General features: G+C 43.6%; 1 protein-coding gene across 1 annotated transcript in view; it reads right to left on the bottom strand.

The window, feature by feature from the left end:
* enpep (glutamyl aminopeptidase) overlaps window positions 1-14,853 on the bottom strand; it is an 84,366-nt gene that overhangs the window by 3,028 nt on the left and 66,485 nt on the right. The window contains exons 13-19 of the mRNA XM_073043055.1: window positions 14,272-14,327; window positions 10,855-11,005; window positions 10,689-10,762; window positions 10,496-10,597; window positions 9,783-9,953; window positions 9,278-9,418; window positions 6,649-6,730 (exon numbers count right to left, since the gene is read on the bottom strand). Of these exons, the coding sequence (XP_072899156.1) occupies window positions 6,649-6,730; window positions 9,278-9,418; window positions 9,783-9,953; window positions 10,496-10,597; window positions 10,689-10,762; window positions 10,855-11,005; window positions 14,272-14,327 (777 nt within the window). The remainder of the gene's footprint in view (window positions 1-6,648; window positions 6,731-9,277; window positions 9,419-9,782; window positions 9,954-10,495; window positions 10,598-10,688; window positions 10,763-10,854; window positions 11,006-14,271; window positions 14,328-14,853) is intronic.

A 14,853-nucleotide genomic window follows, 5' to 3' on the forward strand; every position in this document is an offset into this window, starting at 1 on the left:
CACTGTATGCTTTCTTAACCAGAGTCAACGAGAGCAGCTTTGAGTGTCCTATGGACTTGGACCCCAACATCCCTCTGATCTTCCACATTGCCAAGAGTCTTACCATTAATGTTATATTCTGCCATCATATTTGACCTACCAAAATGAACCACCTCACACTTATCTGGGTGAACTCTATCTGTAACTTCTTAGCCCAGTTTTGCATCCTATCAATGTCCCGTTGTAACCTCTGACAGCCCTCTACACTATCCACAACACCCCCAACCTTTGTGTCATCACCAAATTTAGTAACCTATCCCTCCACTTCCTCATTTATAAAAATCCCAAAGAGTAGGGATCCCTGAGGCACACCACAGGTGAAGGATCTTCATGCAGAATATGACCCATCTACAACCATGTTTAAGGAGGTAAATATTAATTCTCAAAGAGAAGGCTGATCTGTCCATAACTAAGAAAGTTAGGGATGGTATTAAATGAAAGAAAAGGTAGAAATGTTGCGGAGATTGAAGATAAGCTAGGAGATCTGGAACATTTTAGAAATCAGCAAAAGATGGGTAAAGATGGAAGAAACAAAAGATTAGAATAAGTTGGTGACATTTATAGCTATATCAATAGGAAGAGAGCAGCCAAAGTGCCAGCCCCTTACAAAGGGACTGAACAATTAGGATTGTAAAATAGGGAAATGAATGCAATTCTGGTCATCCCATTAGAGAAATAATTGGGAGGCCGTCAAAAGGGTGCAGTAAAGGTTTACCAGGGGTTATCAGGTCATCTTTTTTAATGTGCCGTGTTGTATGATATGGGTGATCATGGTCTTATCCATGACCATAATTGTTCTTGGCAAATTTTTCTACAGAAGTGGCTTGCCATCGTCTTCTTCTGGGCAGTGTCTTTACAAGATGGGTGACCCCACCCATTGTCAGTACTCTGCAGAGACTGGTTACATAAACAGGACTTGGGATAAGCATCAATGCTCACGTGACCATCCACCACCTGCTCCCATGGCTTCACATGACCCTGACCCTGACTGGGAGGCTGAGGCTGAGCAGATGCTACACCTTGCCCAGTGTGACCTGCAGGCTAGAGGGAAGGGATATCTTATACCTCCTTTGGTAGAAACATCTGCATTCCAGAGTTATCAAGAGAGGCCAGACAAACTCCCCCCTCCCCCCAACCTTGAGAGTTTTAGAAACTGGGCAGGGGGAAGACCTGATAGAACTTTATAAAATAACGAGAGGCACAGGATGTGGAGATACTCAGGGTAGAGAGGTCAAGTTCTAGAGAACCCACAATAAGGTGAGAGAAGTATAGTTTAAGATGAGAGATGGCTTGAAATATCCCCTTCCATATATGCTGCCTGACTTGCTGAGCTCCTCCAGCATTTAAGATGACAGGCATCTCAGCCTGAAATATAGACCATTTATTCCCTTCCATAGATGTGGCCTGACCTGCTCATCCAGCATTGTGTGAGGGAGAGGGAGAGAGGGGGAGAGGGGGAGAGGGGGGAGAGAGGGAGAGAGAGACTCTCTCTCTCTAAAGATCTCCGTCATCCATAGAATCTCCTGTTGATCAGAGATTGTGGGGGAAGTTTATTTTTATACGTAGACTAGGCTGTGGCTGGAACAGGTTTCCAGGTGTAGTGGTGGAAGCAGATCAGGTAGTGGCATTTAAGAGACTGTTAGGTTGACATACAAAAAGGCAAGGAATAAAAGCATACAAATCATGTACAGGCAGAAGAGGCTTAGTTTAATTCAGCATTGCATTTGGGCCAAAGTGCCCGTTTCAGAGCTGTACCTATGGTCTAAGGAAATGGAAGACTTCAAACAAAGGTTTTGCATCTGGCATCATGGTAGGAGACACGGAAAACATTCCTAAAACAGCAGAATTGTTTTTTTTTTTAAATTGAGATACAACATGGTTTGTGCCACCCAGCCCCAATTTAACCCTAGCCTAATCCCAGGACAATTACACTGACCAATTAACCGGTACGTCTTTGGACTGTGGGAGGGAACCAGAGGAAACCCAGGTGGTCACAGGGAGAAGGTAAAGGCTCTGTACAGACAGCGGTGAGAATGGAACCCAGGCCACTGGTACTGCAAAGCCTTGTGCTCGCCACTCTGCTACCGTGCCACCCATGGATAAATGGAAGAAATAACTTAAAATAAATCACGATTACCAGAGAAGGTGGTCCTGGCAAACTAATGAGACCCCAAGGGCGGATAGTTGCCCCATTTATATTGTTGGAATCAGTGGCTGCAGACAGTGGATAACTAGCTGCAATGCTTTGTAATTCCTCCCCCTCCCATTTTTGGAAAAGCCAGAAGCTGTATCACCTGTATTCGAGGAGGGAGGGAGAGGGAATGCAGAGAACTCGAGGGCTGTTAACTTCACATCTATCATTGGGGAAATGCTGGCATCCATTATTAACAACAGGATCTTAAGGAAATCATAGTACAATCAAGACGTTTCATGAAAAGGAATTGGCATTTGACAAATTAAATATAATGTGCAGAGTTGTTAATGAGAAGCCAGCAGACATTGAATGTAGACATCCATATCAAGAAGGTGTCACATAAAAGTTAACTTCGAGTTTAGAGCTCATGGTATTGATCGTTATATAATCAGGAAATGTTTTTTTGAGCTAACCAACAAGAATCTAAATTTTTGGTCCACAAGATAACTAAAAGTTGTGGCCGAGCAGGTGACAAAGTTCAGCAGACTCGAGGAGTGAACTAGTGATCTTAATGCCATGAGTTTCAAGATTATCGTCAAGGATAGGTCTGGTCCTCGGTCTGAGATCCTAAACTGGAAAAAGACCAATTTGATGGCATCCGGCTCTGCTCTGGATAGTGTGGATTGGGCAAGTTGTTTTCTGGCAAAGGTGCCCTTGGCAAGTGGGGATCACAGTAGCGTATCAGCTAGCACAACGCTTTACAGCCTCAGTGACCCATGTTCAATTCCTGCCGCTGTCTGTCTGTCAGGAGTTTGCACAATCTCCCCATGACCACATAGATTTCCTCTGGGTGCTCCGGTTTCCTCCCACAGCTGGTAGGTTAATCGGTCATTGTAAACGATCCCACGATTTGGCTAGGGTTAAACTGGTGGCCAGAAGGGCCTACTCCACTGTATGAATGGAGAAATTCTGAGAGTACAGAGTTTGTATGTCCCTTTTGGAATAAAAGGCAAGGATAACAGGTTTATGGAACCTTGGTTTTTGAGAGATAGTGGGCTCCTGGTTAAGAAGGAGGTGCAGAGCAGGTATAAGTACGAAGGAAGAACTGAGATACTTGAGTAAGAACAATGGGACAGCAAGGGACAAAGTTACTCCCCTTGAAGATCAGAGTGGTCATCTATGCATGGTGCCGAATGAGATGGGGGAAATGGATGTTTTGCATCTGTATTTACTTGGGAACAGACATAGAAGTCTATTGATGTGAGGCAATGCTGCAGTGAGCTCATGGACCCTATACAGATTAAAGAGGAGGTGTTTGCAGTCCTGAGGTTAAATTAGGGTGGATAAATTCCCAGGGCCTGACAATGTGTTTCGTTAGACCCTCTGGAAGGCGAGTATAGAAATTGCCAGGGCCCTAGCAGAGATATTTAAAAGATCCTTAGCCATGAATGAGGTGCCTGAGGATTGGCAGATAGCAGATGTTTTCAGTTGTTCAAGAATGGCTCCAAGAATAGCCAGGAAATTATAGGCCGGTGAACTTGATGTCAGTTAATGGAACACATGTTTAGGGACCAGATATATAGACAGGGCTGATTAGGGATAGTCAACATGGCTTTGTGCGTGGTAGGTCACGCCTAACCAATCTTACTAGTTTTATGAGAAGGTTACTAGGAAGTTTGATGAATGCGAGGCAGTGGATGTTTCCTACAAAGATTTTAGCAGGGCATTTGACAAGGTTCCTCATGGAAGATTAATCAAGAAGGTTCAGTTACTTGCATTCAGGATGAGGTAGTAAACTGGAGAAGCAGAGAGCGGCTACAGGTTGTTGCATCTCACGGCCACTGACTTGTGGTGTACCACAGGGATGAGTGCTGGGTCCATTTTTGCTTTTCATCTAAATGAATGATATGGAATGGAAATGCGGTAATAGGGATCGGCAAATCTGCAGATGATACCAACAGAGGGTGTGTAGTGGACAGTGAGGATCAAAAGCTTGCAGCAGGATTTGGACCAGCTGGGAAACTAGGTGGAATTTAATACAGGCAAGTGTGAGGTGTTGCACTTTGGGAGAATAAACTAGGGTAGGCCTTACACAGTGAGCAGTAGGGCACTGAAGTGTGCAGTAGAACAGAGTGACCTTCGAATACTGATCCATAATTCCTTGAACGCGGCATCACAGAAAGACTGCAAAGAGAACTTCTGGCACATTGGCCTCCATAATCCAAAGTACTGAGTCCAGGAGTTGGGGTGCTATATAGAATTTGTAGCATACATTGGTGAGGGCTAATTTGGAGTACTGTGTTGATCACCTACCTGCAGGAAAGATATCAATAAGATTGAAAGAATGCAGAACAAATTTACAAAGATGCTGTCAGTTCTTGAAGACCTAAGTTACAGAGAAAGGTTGAATAGGTTATGGCTATTCCCTAGAGCATAGGAGAATGAGAGGAGATTTGATAGCGATATACAGAATTATGAGGGGGTATAGATAGGGTTTTTACACTGTGGTAGGGTAGAGGTCATGGGTTAAGGGTGAAAGGTGAAATGTTTAAGGGGAATATGAAGGGAAGCTTCTTTACTCAGAGGCTTGTGAGAGTGCTGGCAGAACTGGTAGATGCAGGTTTAATTGCAACATTTAAGAGAAATTTGGATAGGTACATGGATGGGAGGGGTATGGATTGGGTACAGGCCAATGTGACCAGCAGATTGATAGCTTAGCACACACTAAATGGCTAAAAGGGCCTATTTCTGTTCAGTAGTGTTCTCTAACTCTGTCTTCTTCTTTTCATCATGTTCTTACTTCAGATTTATCACTTTTTTAATATGTTACCTTGGCAATCAAAATGTTTGAGATTTCTCTGGTTCTTCCAATTACCAAGAACAGATGTATACTGCAGGTTTTTCTACCAGCCACGTATATATTTGGACCACTGGCCAGATAGAACAAGTTTGAAAGCTACTAAAAGTCCTTAGACCCCACTTAAATTGCGATAGTGTTGGATTCTCTTGTTAATCGTTTTACAGACACCACTGAGTCAAAACTTTGGTTGCTCATGCACCACCATTTTAACCTCTATTCTATTCCAAAAATTTGTTCTAGGGCCTACATCTCACTTTCAAATAATCCATCCTAATCTAACCTTCCGGCTCCCTCTTCAGTTTACAAACTTTAATAACTGACCCAGCCTATGAGAGCTGCTCAGAAACAGCAGATAAGAACACAAGCGATAGGACTGGACATACGTAAGGCAGAGGCTGATTGTTTCCTGATTGGTCGGGGCATTAAAGGATATGGAGAGAAGGCAGGTGTATGGGGTGGATGGGAGCCAGGATCAGCCATGATAAAATGGCGGAGCAGACTCGATGGGCTGAATGGCCTAATTCTGCTCCGATGTCTTGTGATTAGCCTGCTGACTCTGCTCCACTATTCAATGAGATCATGGGTGATGTGGCCATGGACTCAATGCCATCTAGATACCTTTCCCCTGTAACCCTCAGTTCCCCTGCTGATCAAAAATCTAACTGTGTCCTTAAATATATTTAATGAGGTGGCTTCTACTTTTTCCCCTGGGACAAAGTTCACTACTCAGGGAAAAGCAGTTTCTCCTCATCTCCATTCTAAATCTATTCTCCCAAATCTTGGAACTTTATTTATATATTTACTGAGATACATTATGGAGTACGCCACACCACTCAGCAAACCCCATTTCACCCTAGCCTAATCATGAGACAATTTACAATGACTGATTAACCTACCAACCGGCATGTCTTTGGACTCTGGGAGGAAACCAGGGCACCCGGAAGAAACACAAACCATCAAGGGGAGAGCGTATGAACTCCTTATATCCCGAGCCCCAGTCTCACTTACAGTAGAAGTACCTTTCCTGCCTCTATCTTATCTATCCCTTTGATAATTTTATATGTTTCTACAATATCCCCTCTCATTCTCCTGAATTCCAGTAAGTGGCTCAATCTCTCTTCATTGGTCAACCCCGAGTCTTCGTAAACAACCTCATGAACCTCCAGTGCACTGCCTCCAAAGTTAGTAAATCCTTTCTTCAAGTAGGGAGGTCAGAATTGCATGAAATCCTCCAGTTGTGGCCTCACTAGTCCCTTGTATAGTTGCAGCACAACTTCCCTGCTCATAAATTCAATCCTGCTAGAAATGAGGGCTGTAATTCCTTTTGTCTTCTTGTTAAGATGTTGCTTCTGCAAACTAACCTTTTGCAATTCATTCACAAGCACACCCAAGACTCTCTGCACAACATACACTGCAATTCTTCACTATTTAAATAATATTCATGATTTTCCATTTTTCTTTCCAAAGTGGATGACCAACATTGCAAAGCTATCTTTAACATTTTACTTCAGTGTATCTATTAGAGAAAGCTTATGATTTTGTCTGACTCAAACCACTCATCATGAACTATATACAATAATGCAAAGCTTTCTAAAAGTTATTTCTTGCTACTTACCTGCCACAAACTGAGTTCAGTGTTAAATGATCTTGTTATTTTCAAAACTAGTCGTCCTAGATTTCTATCGTTAATTGTGTATCTGAAAAGGTACACAAAATGTAGGTTTGCCAAATGCTTCTTCAAAGCAAGATTGCACAACACTCCACCATGATGGGTTCATCCCAAACACAAAACTTAAAAGACAGTTTCTAAGCACTGAGTATCAGCCCACCCAAAGCTACTTTATTAGGAATCTGCAGGTACATTGATCATCAAGGCAATTGACTGGCAACATGGTCTCAGAAAACTTAAACACGAGGAAATCTGCAGATGCTGGAAATTCAAGCAACGAACACAAAATGCTGGTGGAACACAGCAGGCCAGGCAGCATCTATAGGGAGAAGTACAGTCGACGTTTTGGGGCCCCAAAGGGTCCCTGCTGCGTTCCACCAGCATTTTGTGTGTGTTGCTCAAAAAACTTAATCTTGTTTACCAACGCCAAAAAAAAAAGCAGTGGCTGGCCACGTTTGTAATACTCCCCAATGCTCTCTGATGTGTACGTATTGACTGCTGTATATCCAGTGTTACACATCATCGTAACCACTACCACTTCCTCATGAAAGGGTTGCATAGACCTGGGCTATATAGACAAGTCTACCTTTCTCAAGCTAGCAAAAGAAATTATTATATTTAAAAAGTTGCATTAGAACTACCATCCAATAGGAGACTGTGCTGTTGTCATCATTCCCTGCCATAGACTTTTGAAGAAGTTGGGCCAGAAATATTTTGGAGCAGCTAAGGTACATGGCCAAGATGGTGCAATGGGAGCACTCAATGGCAGTTTCATGCAAGGAAGGGCAGGTCCCACATTCTAACAAACCAGCTTGTGAATAACTGAATGAAAACCGGATGTAAAATTCAAAGTGTGATCCACTACAATGCTGGGAGCTGAAGAAGCAGTGCTGCTTGCTTGGGTCAGCTTGCCATTGTGGGGTGTGAATAGATTTGGGCACAGCACATTTCTAAAGGTTAAAAGAACATTGTAATGTTCAACATGAGGGATTGGGATGGGATTTACTACTTTTGTCCACACTACACATGTAAAGAGCCTTATCGATGTTGAAAATATTGGTGTCACCTGTGATACCAGACCTTGTTTCATTGATGAACGTTTCAACAGGTAAGAATGGGTCCTTTAATGGGCTGGAACAGCCCCTCATGTTTCAGTAGTCAATGTTCACCCTGCTCCTACATCTCCATCTGTGCTAGAATACTGGGCAACAACTTCAACCAGGAATGGTGCATGCCACAGCTGCACGCCCAGCACCCATTCCCTGCAAGCTTTTCACTTGCAGCTGGAGGGCCGGCCTCTGGGTTCGAGCGGGGTCTCTCCCTCTTCCACAAGGAAATCTGCAGATGCTGGAAATTCAAGCAACACACACACACACACACACAAACTGCTGATGGAACGCAGCAGGCCAGGCAGCATCTATAGGAAGAAGTACAGTCGACGTTTCGGGCCGAGACCCTTCATCAGGACTAACTGAAAGAAAAGCTGAACTGTTCCATGTCCCATTCCCATTCTGATATGTCTATCCATGGCCTCCTCTACTGTCAAGATGAAGCCACACTCAGGTTGGAGGAACAACACCTTATATTCCATCTAGGTAGCCTCCAACCTGATGGCATGAACATTGATTTCTCTAACTTCCATTAATACCCCTCCTCCCCTTCTTACCCCATCCCTTATTTATTTATTTCTCTCCCCCCCCCACCTTTTTCTTTTCTCTCTTTTTGTCTCTCTATCCCTGTCACAATCACTCTGCCTGCTCCCCATCTCCCTCTGCTGCTGCCCTCCCCCTTTCTTTCTCCCTAGGCTTCCCGTCCCATAATCCTCTCCCTTCTCCAGCTCTGTATCCCTTTTGCCAATCACCTTTCCAGCTCTTAGCTTCATCCCTCCCCCTCCTGTCTTCTCCTATCATTTCGGATTTCCCCCTCCCCCTCCAACTTTCAAATCTCTTACTATCTCTTCTTTCAGTTAGTCCTGACGAAGGGCCTCGGCCCAAAACGTCGAATGTACTTCTTTCTATAGATGCTGCCTGGCCTGCTGCGTTCCACCAGCATTTTGTGTGTGTTCTCTCTCTCTTTCGATGACGTTTGGGGGATGTTGCGTTTGTAGATTTGCACTGTCGGCTTTTTCAGACTTATGGTTCTCATATGCTGTGCTTCGCCCATTCTTTCTCATGTTTTTGTGTAAGGATGGGGGTTAATTGATGATTGTGTTGCCATTCTGTTGTTTGGTGGGGTGGGGGAGGCGAAGGGTTTGCTGTTTCTCTTTGAGATTCTTCTGCAGATGCCACAAAACAAAGAAAACCCATGGAAGTCAGTTCAGGGTTGTATACCACAAACATTCTTTGATAATAAATGAACCTTTGACCCATGATACCATTTACTGAAGCACACCATTTTCACAGGGGTGTTAAATTCTTCGTGCATAAAAATCTTAAATGCTGATTACGATTAAAATTGAGATTCAACAGAACAAAAAGCTGTGATTACTAACAAACAACAAGAAACATGGAACTGAGTAAGACTTTATCTAGTTAGTAAATCTGTGCAGAGAAAAGGAAAGAAGTTATGTTACTACCTTTGCACCAAGTATTCCCAGTTGAGTCGTGTCCAATCCCACACCATTGTTTTCCCATACTTGTTGTACGAAATGTAGCTGAGAACTGTAAACACGTCCTGAGTCTTTATGAGACTTTCATTTTTAATATGTTTTAAGAACCTACATTAAAAAAGAAAAATCTTAGTAGCTTGATTTTCAAGTTTATAACTACCGATTTGTACCTCTGAAACTTAAAAGTACATGAGATTTTGGGTACCGGCCACTATTTTTGTGAGTTGGCCTTCAGCTCGGTCTAGGGTCGTGAAGCTACAAAGGAAAGAATATTTATAAATTCTGTGCTTCTTCAGGCAGCATTCTCCAGTGACTTCAAACCGCGCACTGCTAACGAAGGGCAGCATTGAAAATAGATCTAAAGAAAATTTAAAGTTATGCAAACAGAAATTGATTGGAAAATCCCTTCAGTTTCTGAAGTGGCCGAACTATTGCAACAGATGCACAAGGTCAGCAGTAGCATTGTATCTACCTGTCCAAAAGTTGAACAACCTCCACTGAAGCCAACCCGTACAGAAGCTTGTCCTTCTCCTGGGCAAGTGTGGTTTCCTGGTACTTTTTAAACATAAATTCCCATGAAGTCTCGTTTCCAATCTGTTGCATTCCGTACTGGTACACAAGCAGCCGCAGATTAGGTACTACACTGGAGTAAAAGAATGATTTGAAATTATTTCCAAATTTTCATATTTTACGTTTACTAAATTAATAATAATGGTATGTGAAATGGGGGCAGGAGTCGATTTGAACTGGATATGATAGGGTTCAAAGTAGAACATTCTGTGACATGACTGAAACAAGTCGGCCCCACCACACTTTCTTGAAGGTTGCATGGTTTGTGTTCAGCTTGCTTTTAATTGGACTCAAACACGAATTTGCTAGCTTGTTTTAATGCCCAGGAGTCTGTAACACAACATTCAAATAGAAAACAGAGCAGCTGGATCAAGTAGGCATATGTCTTTTGCAATCTGGCTCAGGCCAGAATGTTCCCTCAAACCTCAAATAAATATTCCTCCACAATAATTGCTGAAATGGGATTCCTGTTCCCATTCCAACATGTCCATCCATGGTGCAGGGAGGAATTCTCAATAAACTTGACAGACTCTTTCCCTGACTGCAGTTTGTAGTCCTCCACCATTACTGCACTCACTAGACCTTTCCCATAAGCTTTACAGCCAATAGGTTTACCTTTTGCCTGCTAACCATTCTGTGAATAAGTTGCGGGCGTTTCTTAATGCTTCTGTATCTCCCATGCGGCATGCAAGGTCCAGAACTTCACTCCTCAGTAACCTACAAATACAGCAAAATCAACCCGTAGGTTAGTTCATGCAATTCAAATGGATGGCGTGATTCATAATTATACTATGTAAAAATAGTGAACCTTTCCAAATGGGTGCCTGTGTCAGTCCAGCCAAGCATACTAGCAATAGGCTTCACCTGCTCTTTCCAATAGGCCTACAAAAGCAAAAATACCAAAGAAAAGGTGAAAGTCAAATGCTTTAATTTCTATTTTTGTTCAGTCTTTCAAGATATTAAGCATAGCTCACCTGGAACTTTGGGTAAAGACTGTAATCGTCCTGTAGCATGCGCCGAATATATGCAATGGATGAAACAGTTACTGACCAAGGTAAATAATCTGTTTCATTCTTCAAGTACTTTGTCACGTTTAAAGCCACAGAGTACTGTAGGAGGGCTGCTCTGCAAAGGAGGTCAACATTACAAGTAATTAGAGTTCAGCTTCCTGTGGGATTTTATTCCTGCCCCGCAGAGATGGTAACTTCTACTGCCCAAGACGAGTGCGGTGACCTGTCTCAATGATCACTGTCCAGTGGCCCTTGCATCAACCAGGTACCTTGGTAGGCCAGTCATGGAACAAATCAACTCCTGCCTCAGAGATCACACAGTTTGCTCACCGTCAGAGTAGGTCATCAGCGGATGAGATTTTTGCTGTGGACCATCTAGACAATGAGAACTGATGTGTCAGGCTACAGCTCAGTGTTCACCACTGAGATCCCATCCAAAACTCATCAAGCTTCAAGCCTCTGTACCTCCTTCTGCAGCTGGATACTTGACTTCCTCTTTGGCAGATCTCAGCGAGGAGGAGTGGTAACATCTCCTCCTCATTGACCATCTGCACCTTAGGACTGCGTGATCAGCTGCCTGCTCTACTTCCTAAACACACTGTGACCAAACAGTGCCATCTTCAAATTCGCTGACAACACTGCTGTTGTTGGACAAATTGCAGGGGGTGACGAGTCACTTTACTGGAGCAAGATAGGTCACCTGGCTAAGTGGTGCTGCATAAATAATCTCTTGTTCAATGTCAGTCAAACAAGAACAGGTTGCTGACTTTGAGAAGGGGAAGGAAGGCAAACATTGGGGGATTGGTGGTGGAAAACATCAACAGCTTTAAATTTCTGGGTATTAATATACTAGATGGCAAATTGTGAGGCCAGCACATTTCAAGTGCCTATTCTTCTTAGGAGGCCAAGGAGCTTCAGCTTGTCACCATACACTCTAACAGACATCTCCAGATGTGCTGTTGACAGTTTCCTGACATGCTACATCAAGCTCTGGTATGGCCACTTGAATGCACAAGAATGCAAGAAGCTGCAGAGAGTAGTGGATTCACTGGTAGGCAAATTACTCCACATCATGGGTAGTATTCCCTCAAGAAGGCAACATTGATCAAAGATCCCCACCATCAGGCCACACCATTTTGTCACAGCTACCATCGGGCAGAAACCTGAATCACACATCACCAGGTTCAAGAACAGCCATTTCCCTTAAACCATCCAGTTCTTGCTGGGTACAGGGATGGGCAGTATCCAGGGAATGCAATATGTACTAGAAACTAGAAAGCAATGTCTTTGCCTTTCTGAATATTTAGTTGTAAGAATTTCTGCTCTTCCACCACTGGATGTCAGACAATGACTGACAATTTAAACTCTGAAGAGATGGAGACCGTTCTTTAAATGACTACAAAATCAGTCTCCTGTATTAGCAGAGCAATGGTAGAATCATGAGAAGTTTATGATTTGTATGGCTATTTGGGCCAACCTGATAATGAACTGTCCATATGAGGAAATCTGCAGATGCTGGAAATTCAAGCAACACACACAAAATGCTGGTGGAATGCAGCAGGCCAGGCAGCATCTATAGGAAGAAGTACAGTCGACGTTTCGGGCCGAGACCCTTCGTCAGGACTAACTGAACTGTTCAGCTTGTTGCCAGGACAGACCTCTGGCTTGTACCACTGCCTTCTCTTTTCCCAAAGTCCTCTTTTATCCAATTAACATATGGTCATTTCTCTTGAATCTGCATCCATTCCTGATCACAATACAATTCATTTAAAATTAATTATTCTCTTCTTCTCTCCATCCGCCCCCCCAGTCTATTGTTTTTATACACCTGAACAATCCACAAATCTTCCCTCTAAATCTTACTTTTTTCCCCATTCTGCTAACACCAGAGTGAGTATTGTTCATGCCCAGTTGCCTGTGTTATCCACAATGGTGGCCTAGATCTTCTCTGATGAAAATGGTCTCATTTCTTTTTTGTGTTCCTCTGCAGGCTCCTCCATCACTCAAAAAGAATGCTACATTGAACAAAGCAGCTTTCTTAATCTGCAGCCTTCTGTCACCAACACATTCATCCCTCTCCCACTGGCACACTATGACTGCAATGCATACCACCTTTCAGATGGGCAGTGGAGGGCAAAAAGTAAACTTAACTGTCTGTCCTTTGAGGAGTTCTAAAAGCCTCTTGTGAAGGCCAAGGCATTTGTACAGCTTTTATTTTGGGTATTGGGGTTTTCCTGAAGGTTCAGCAAAAGACATTTGTTATTTCCTGGAACCCCCTATGACCAGTTTGCATGAAATGTTAATGAGGCTGAAACCAAGTAGTAACCCAGGCCTCCTTTCAGGGTCATTGGGTAGGCACCACTGAACTTTCATCCAACCTGAAAATATCCTATTATGCTTCTAAAGATGAGAAAACCAACAAACAGCCTTTTTCATTTATGTCCTGAGTGTTTCAGAGTACTGGCAATGGTATTCAGAGGGGCAGAGCGAAGTGATGATGGTGCTAAACAGCGTCTTCTTTCCTTGCATCTTCGGAAACAGCTCCATTTTATCTTTAATATCTTTTCTTTTTCCTTTTCAGGATTCTTTTGAAGCCCCTGCCTGGAGTTACACGCTGACTTCGGTTCTTTGCGGGAATGGGAACCGTTCTCAGGGCCTCAAGACCAGCCGCTTTTTAATACCCCAAGAACGCGGCCTGGAAGACGAGTGCACCATCAGGGTGCTGGAATTTCGTGGCTTTGGGAATGGGCTGATTCTCAGCCAATACTGTGGCCTGGTGTGTTGTGGGGGAACACGGAACATTGGGAATGGGTGAGCTGCTGTGGGTTATGTGTTCAGAGAGCTGCGCCTCTCCGGGGCCGACTCTCTGGGCACAGAGCTTAGAAAAAGCAATGCAACAGACTTTTTCCAACAAGTTGTTTGTTATGTCTCCCCTCTCGCTATGAAACAGGGACACCTCTTTTTCCATTATTAGGGACAGAGAGAGCCTGTGGTATGTCAAATACTGGGTGAACAAGTACAGTAATCTTTGGGGTACTGCAAGTCTGTGTCTTTATTAATGCTTTACTGCACACTTGAGTGCTCAGTGGGGAGTGCCAATGCTTTTTTGCTGGTGGGGTTGGGGGTGGGTCATTGCTTTGCTGCTGCTTATGTGTGGGAGAGGGGAGTTGGGGGGGCTTTGGGGTTCTAACATTTTACTGTCATTCATTCTTTGGGGCACCTCTCTGTTTTTGTGGATGCTTGCAAAGAAAGAGAATTTCAAGATGTATATTGTATACATTTCCCTGACATTAAATGTACCTGTTGAAGGGTAGGGTGCTAACTTACTGCATCAAAACGGGGAAAAATTGTCAACATTCAGATTGTTGCTCAGATACTTACTTCGCCAGTGAAAACGTGTCATCGATGAACCCAGTGCGATCGCTGTTTGAAAATTCCTAAACAGAGCAGATATTATGCCAAGTTTAGTAAGCATTAGGCTTTCTTTCAAGTTGTGTTCTGCAAAATGGCAGCTGCAACATGCCAACTCTAAAGCTGTCAGCAAACCCTTTGGCACAGACTTCCCCTTACCCTGCTTTTCCTCTTGTCATCTAATCGCATTGGAAAGTTGCCACAGACAACAAAGCAGATAAGAAACGTCACTATTTTTTTCCGGCTCTCTTTATTTGAGAGATGATAGGTAGAAGAGGCAAGGAGCTGAAGGAGGAGGTGATGCAGCAGATTGTAACTTCAAAACAGCAAGCTGCTAGTCTCCCTTCTTGTTGAAGGAGCAATATCTCTCTATCCTCCCTCCCCCCACTTGGCCAGAGAGAGAGAGAGAGAGAGAGAGAGCCGTTCTGAGATGGCAAAATGTTGGGGTGGACAGTAGTTTCCGATGGACTCTAGATCACAGTCTCTGGGGCTTTGCTATTGCTTGCATGGTGTGGGTGGGGGGGGGGGGGTATTGATGCTTTGCTGCTGCTT

This window comes from Hemitrygon akajei, chromosome 4 (genome assembly GCF_048418815.1).
Source record: "Hemitrygon akajei chromosome 4, sHemAka1.3, whole genome shotgun sequence".
NCBI lineage: Eukaryota > Metazoa > Chordata > Chondrichthyes > Myliobatiformes > Dasyatidae > Hemitrygon > Hemitrygon akajei.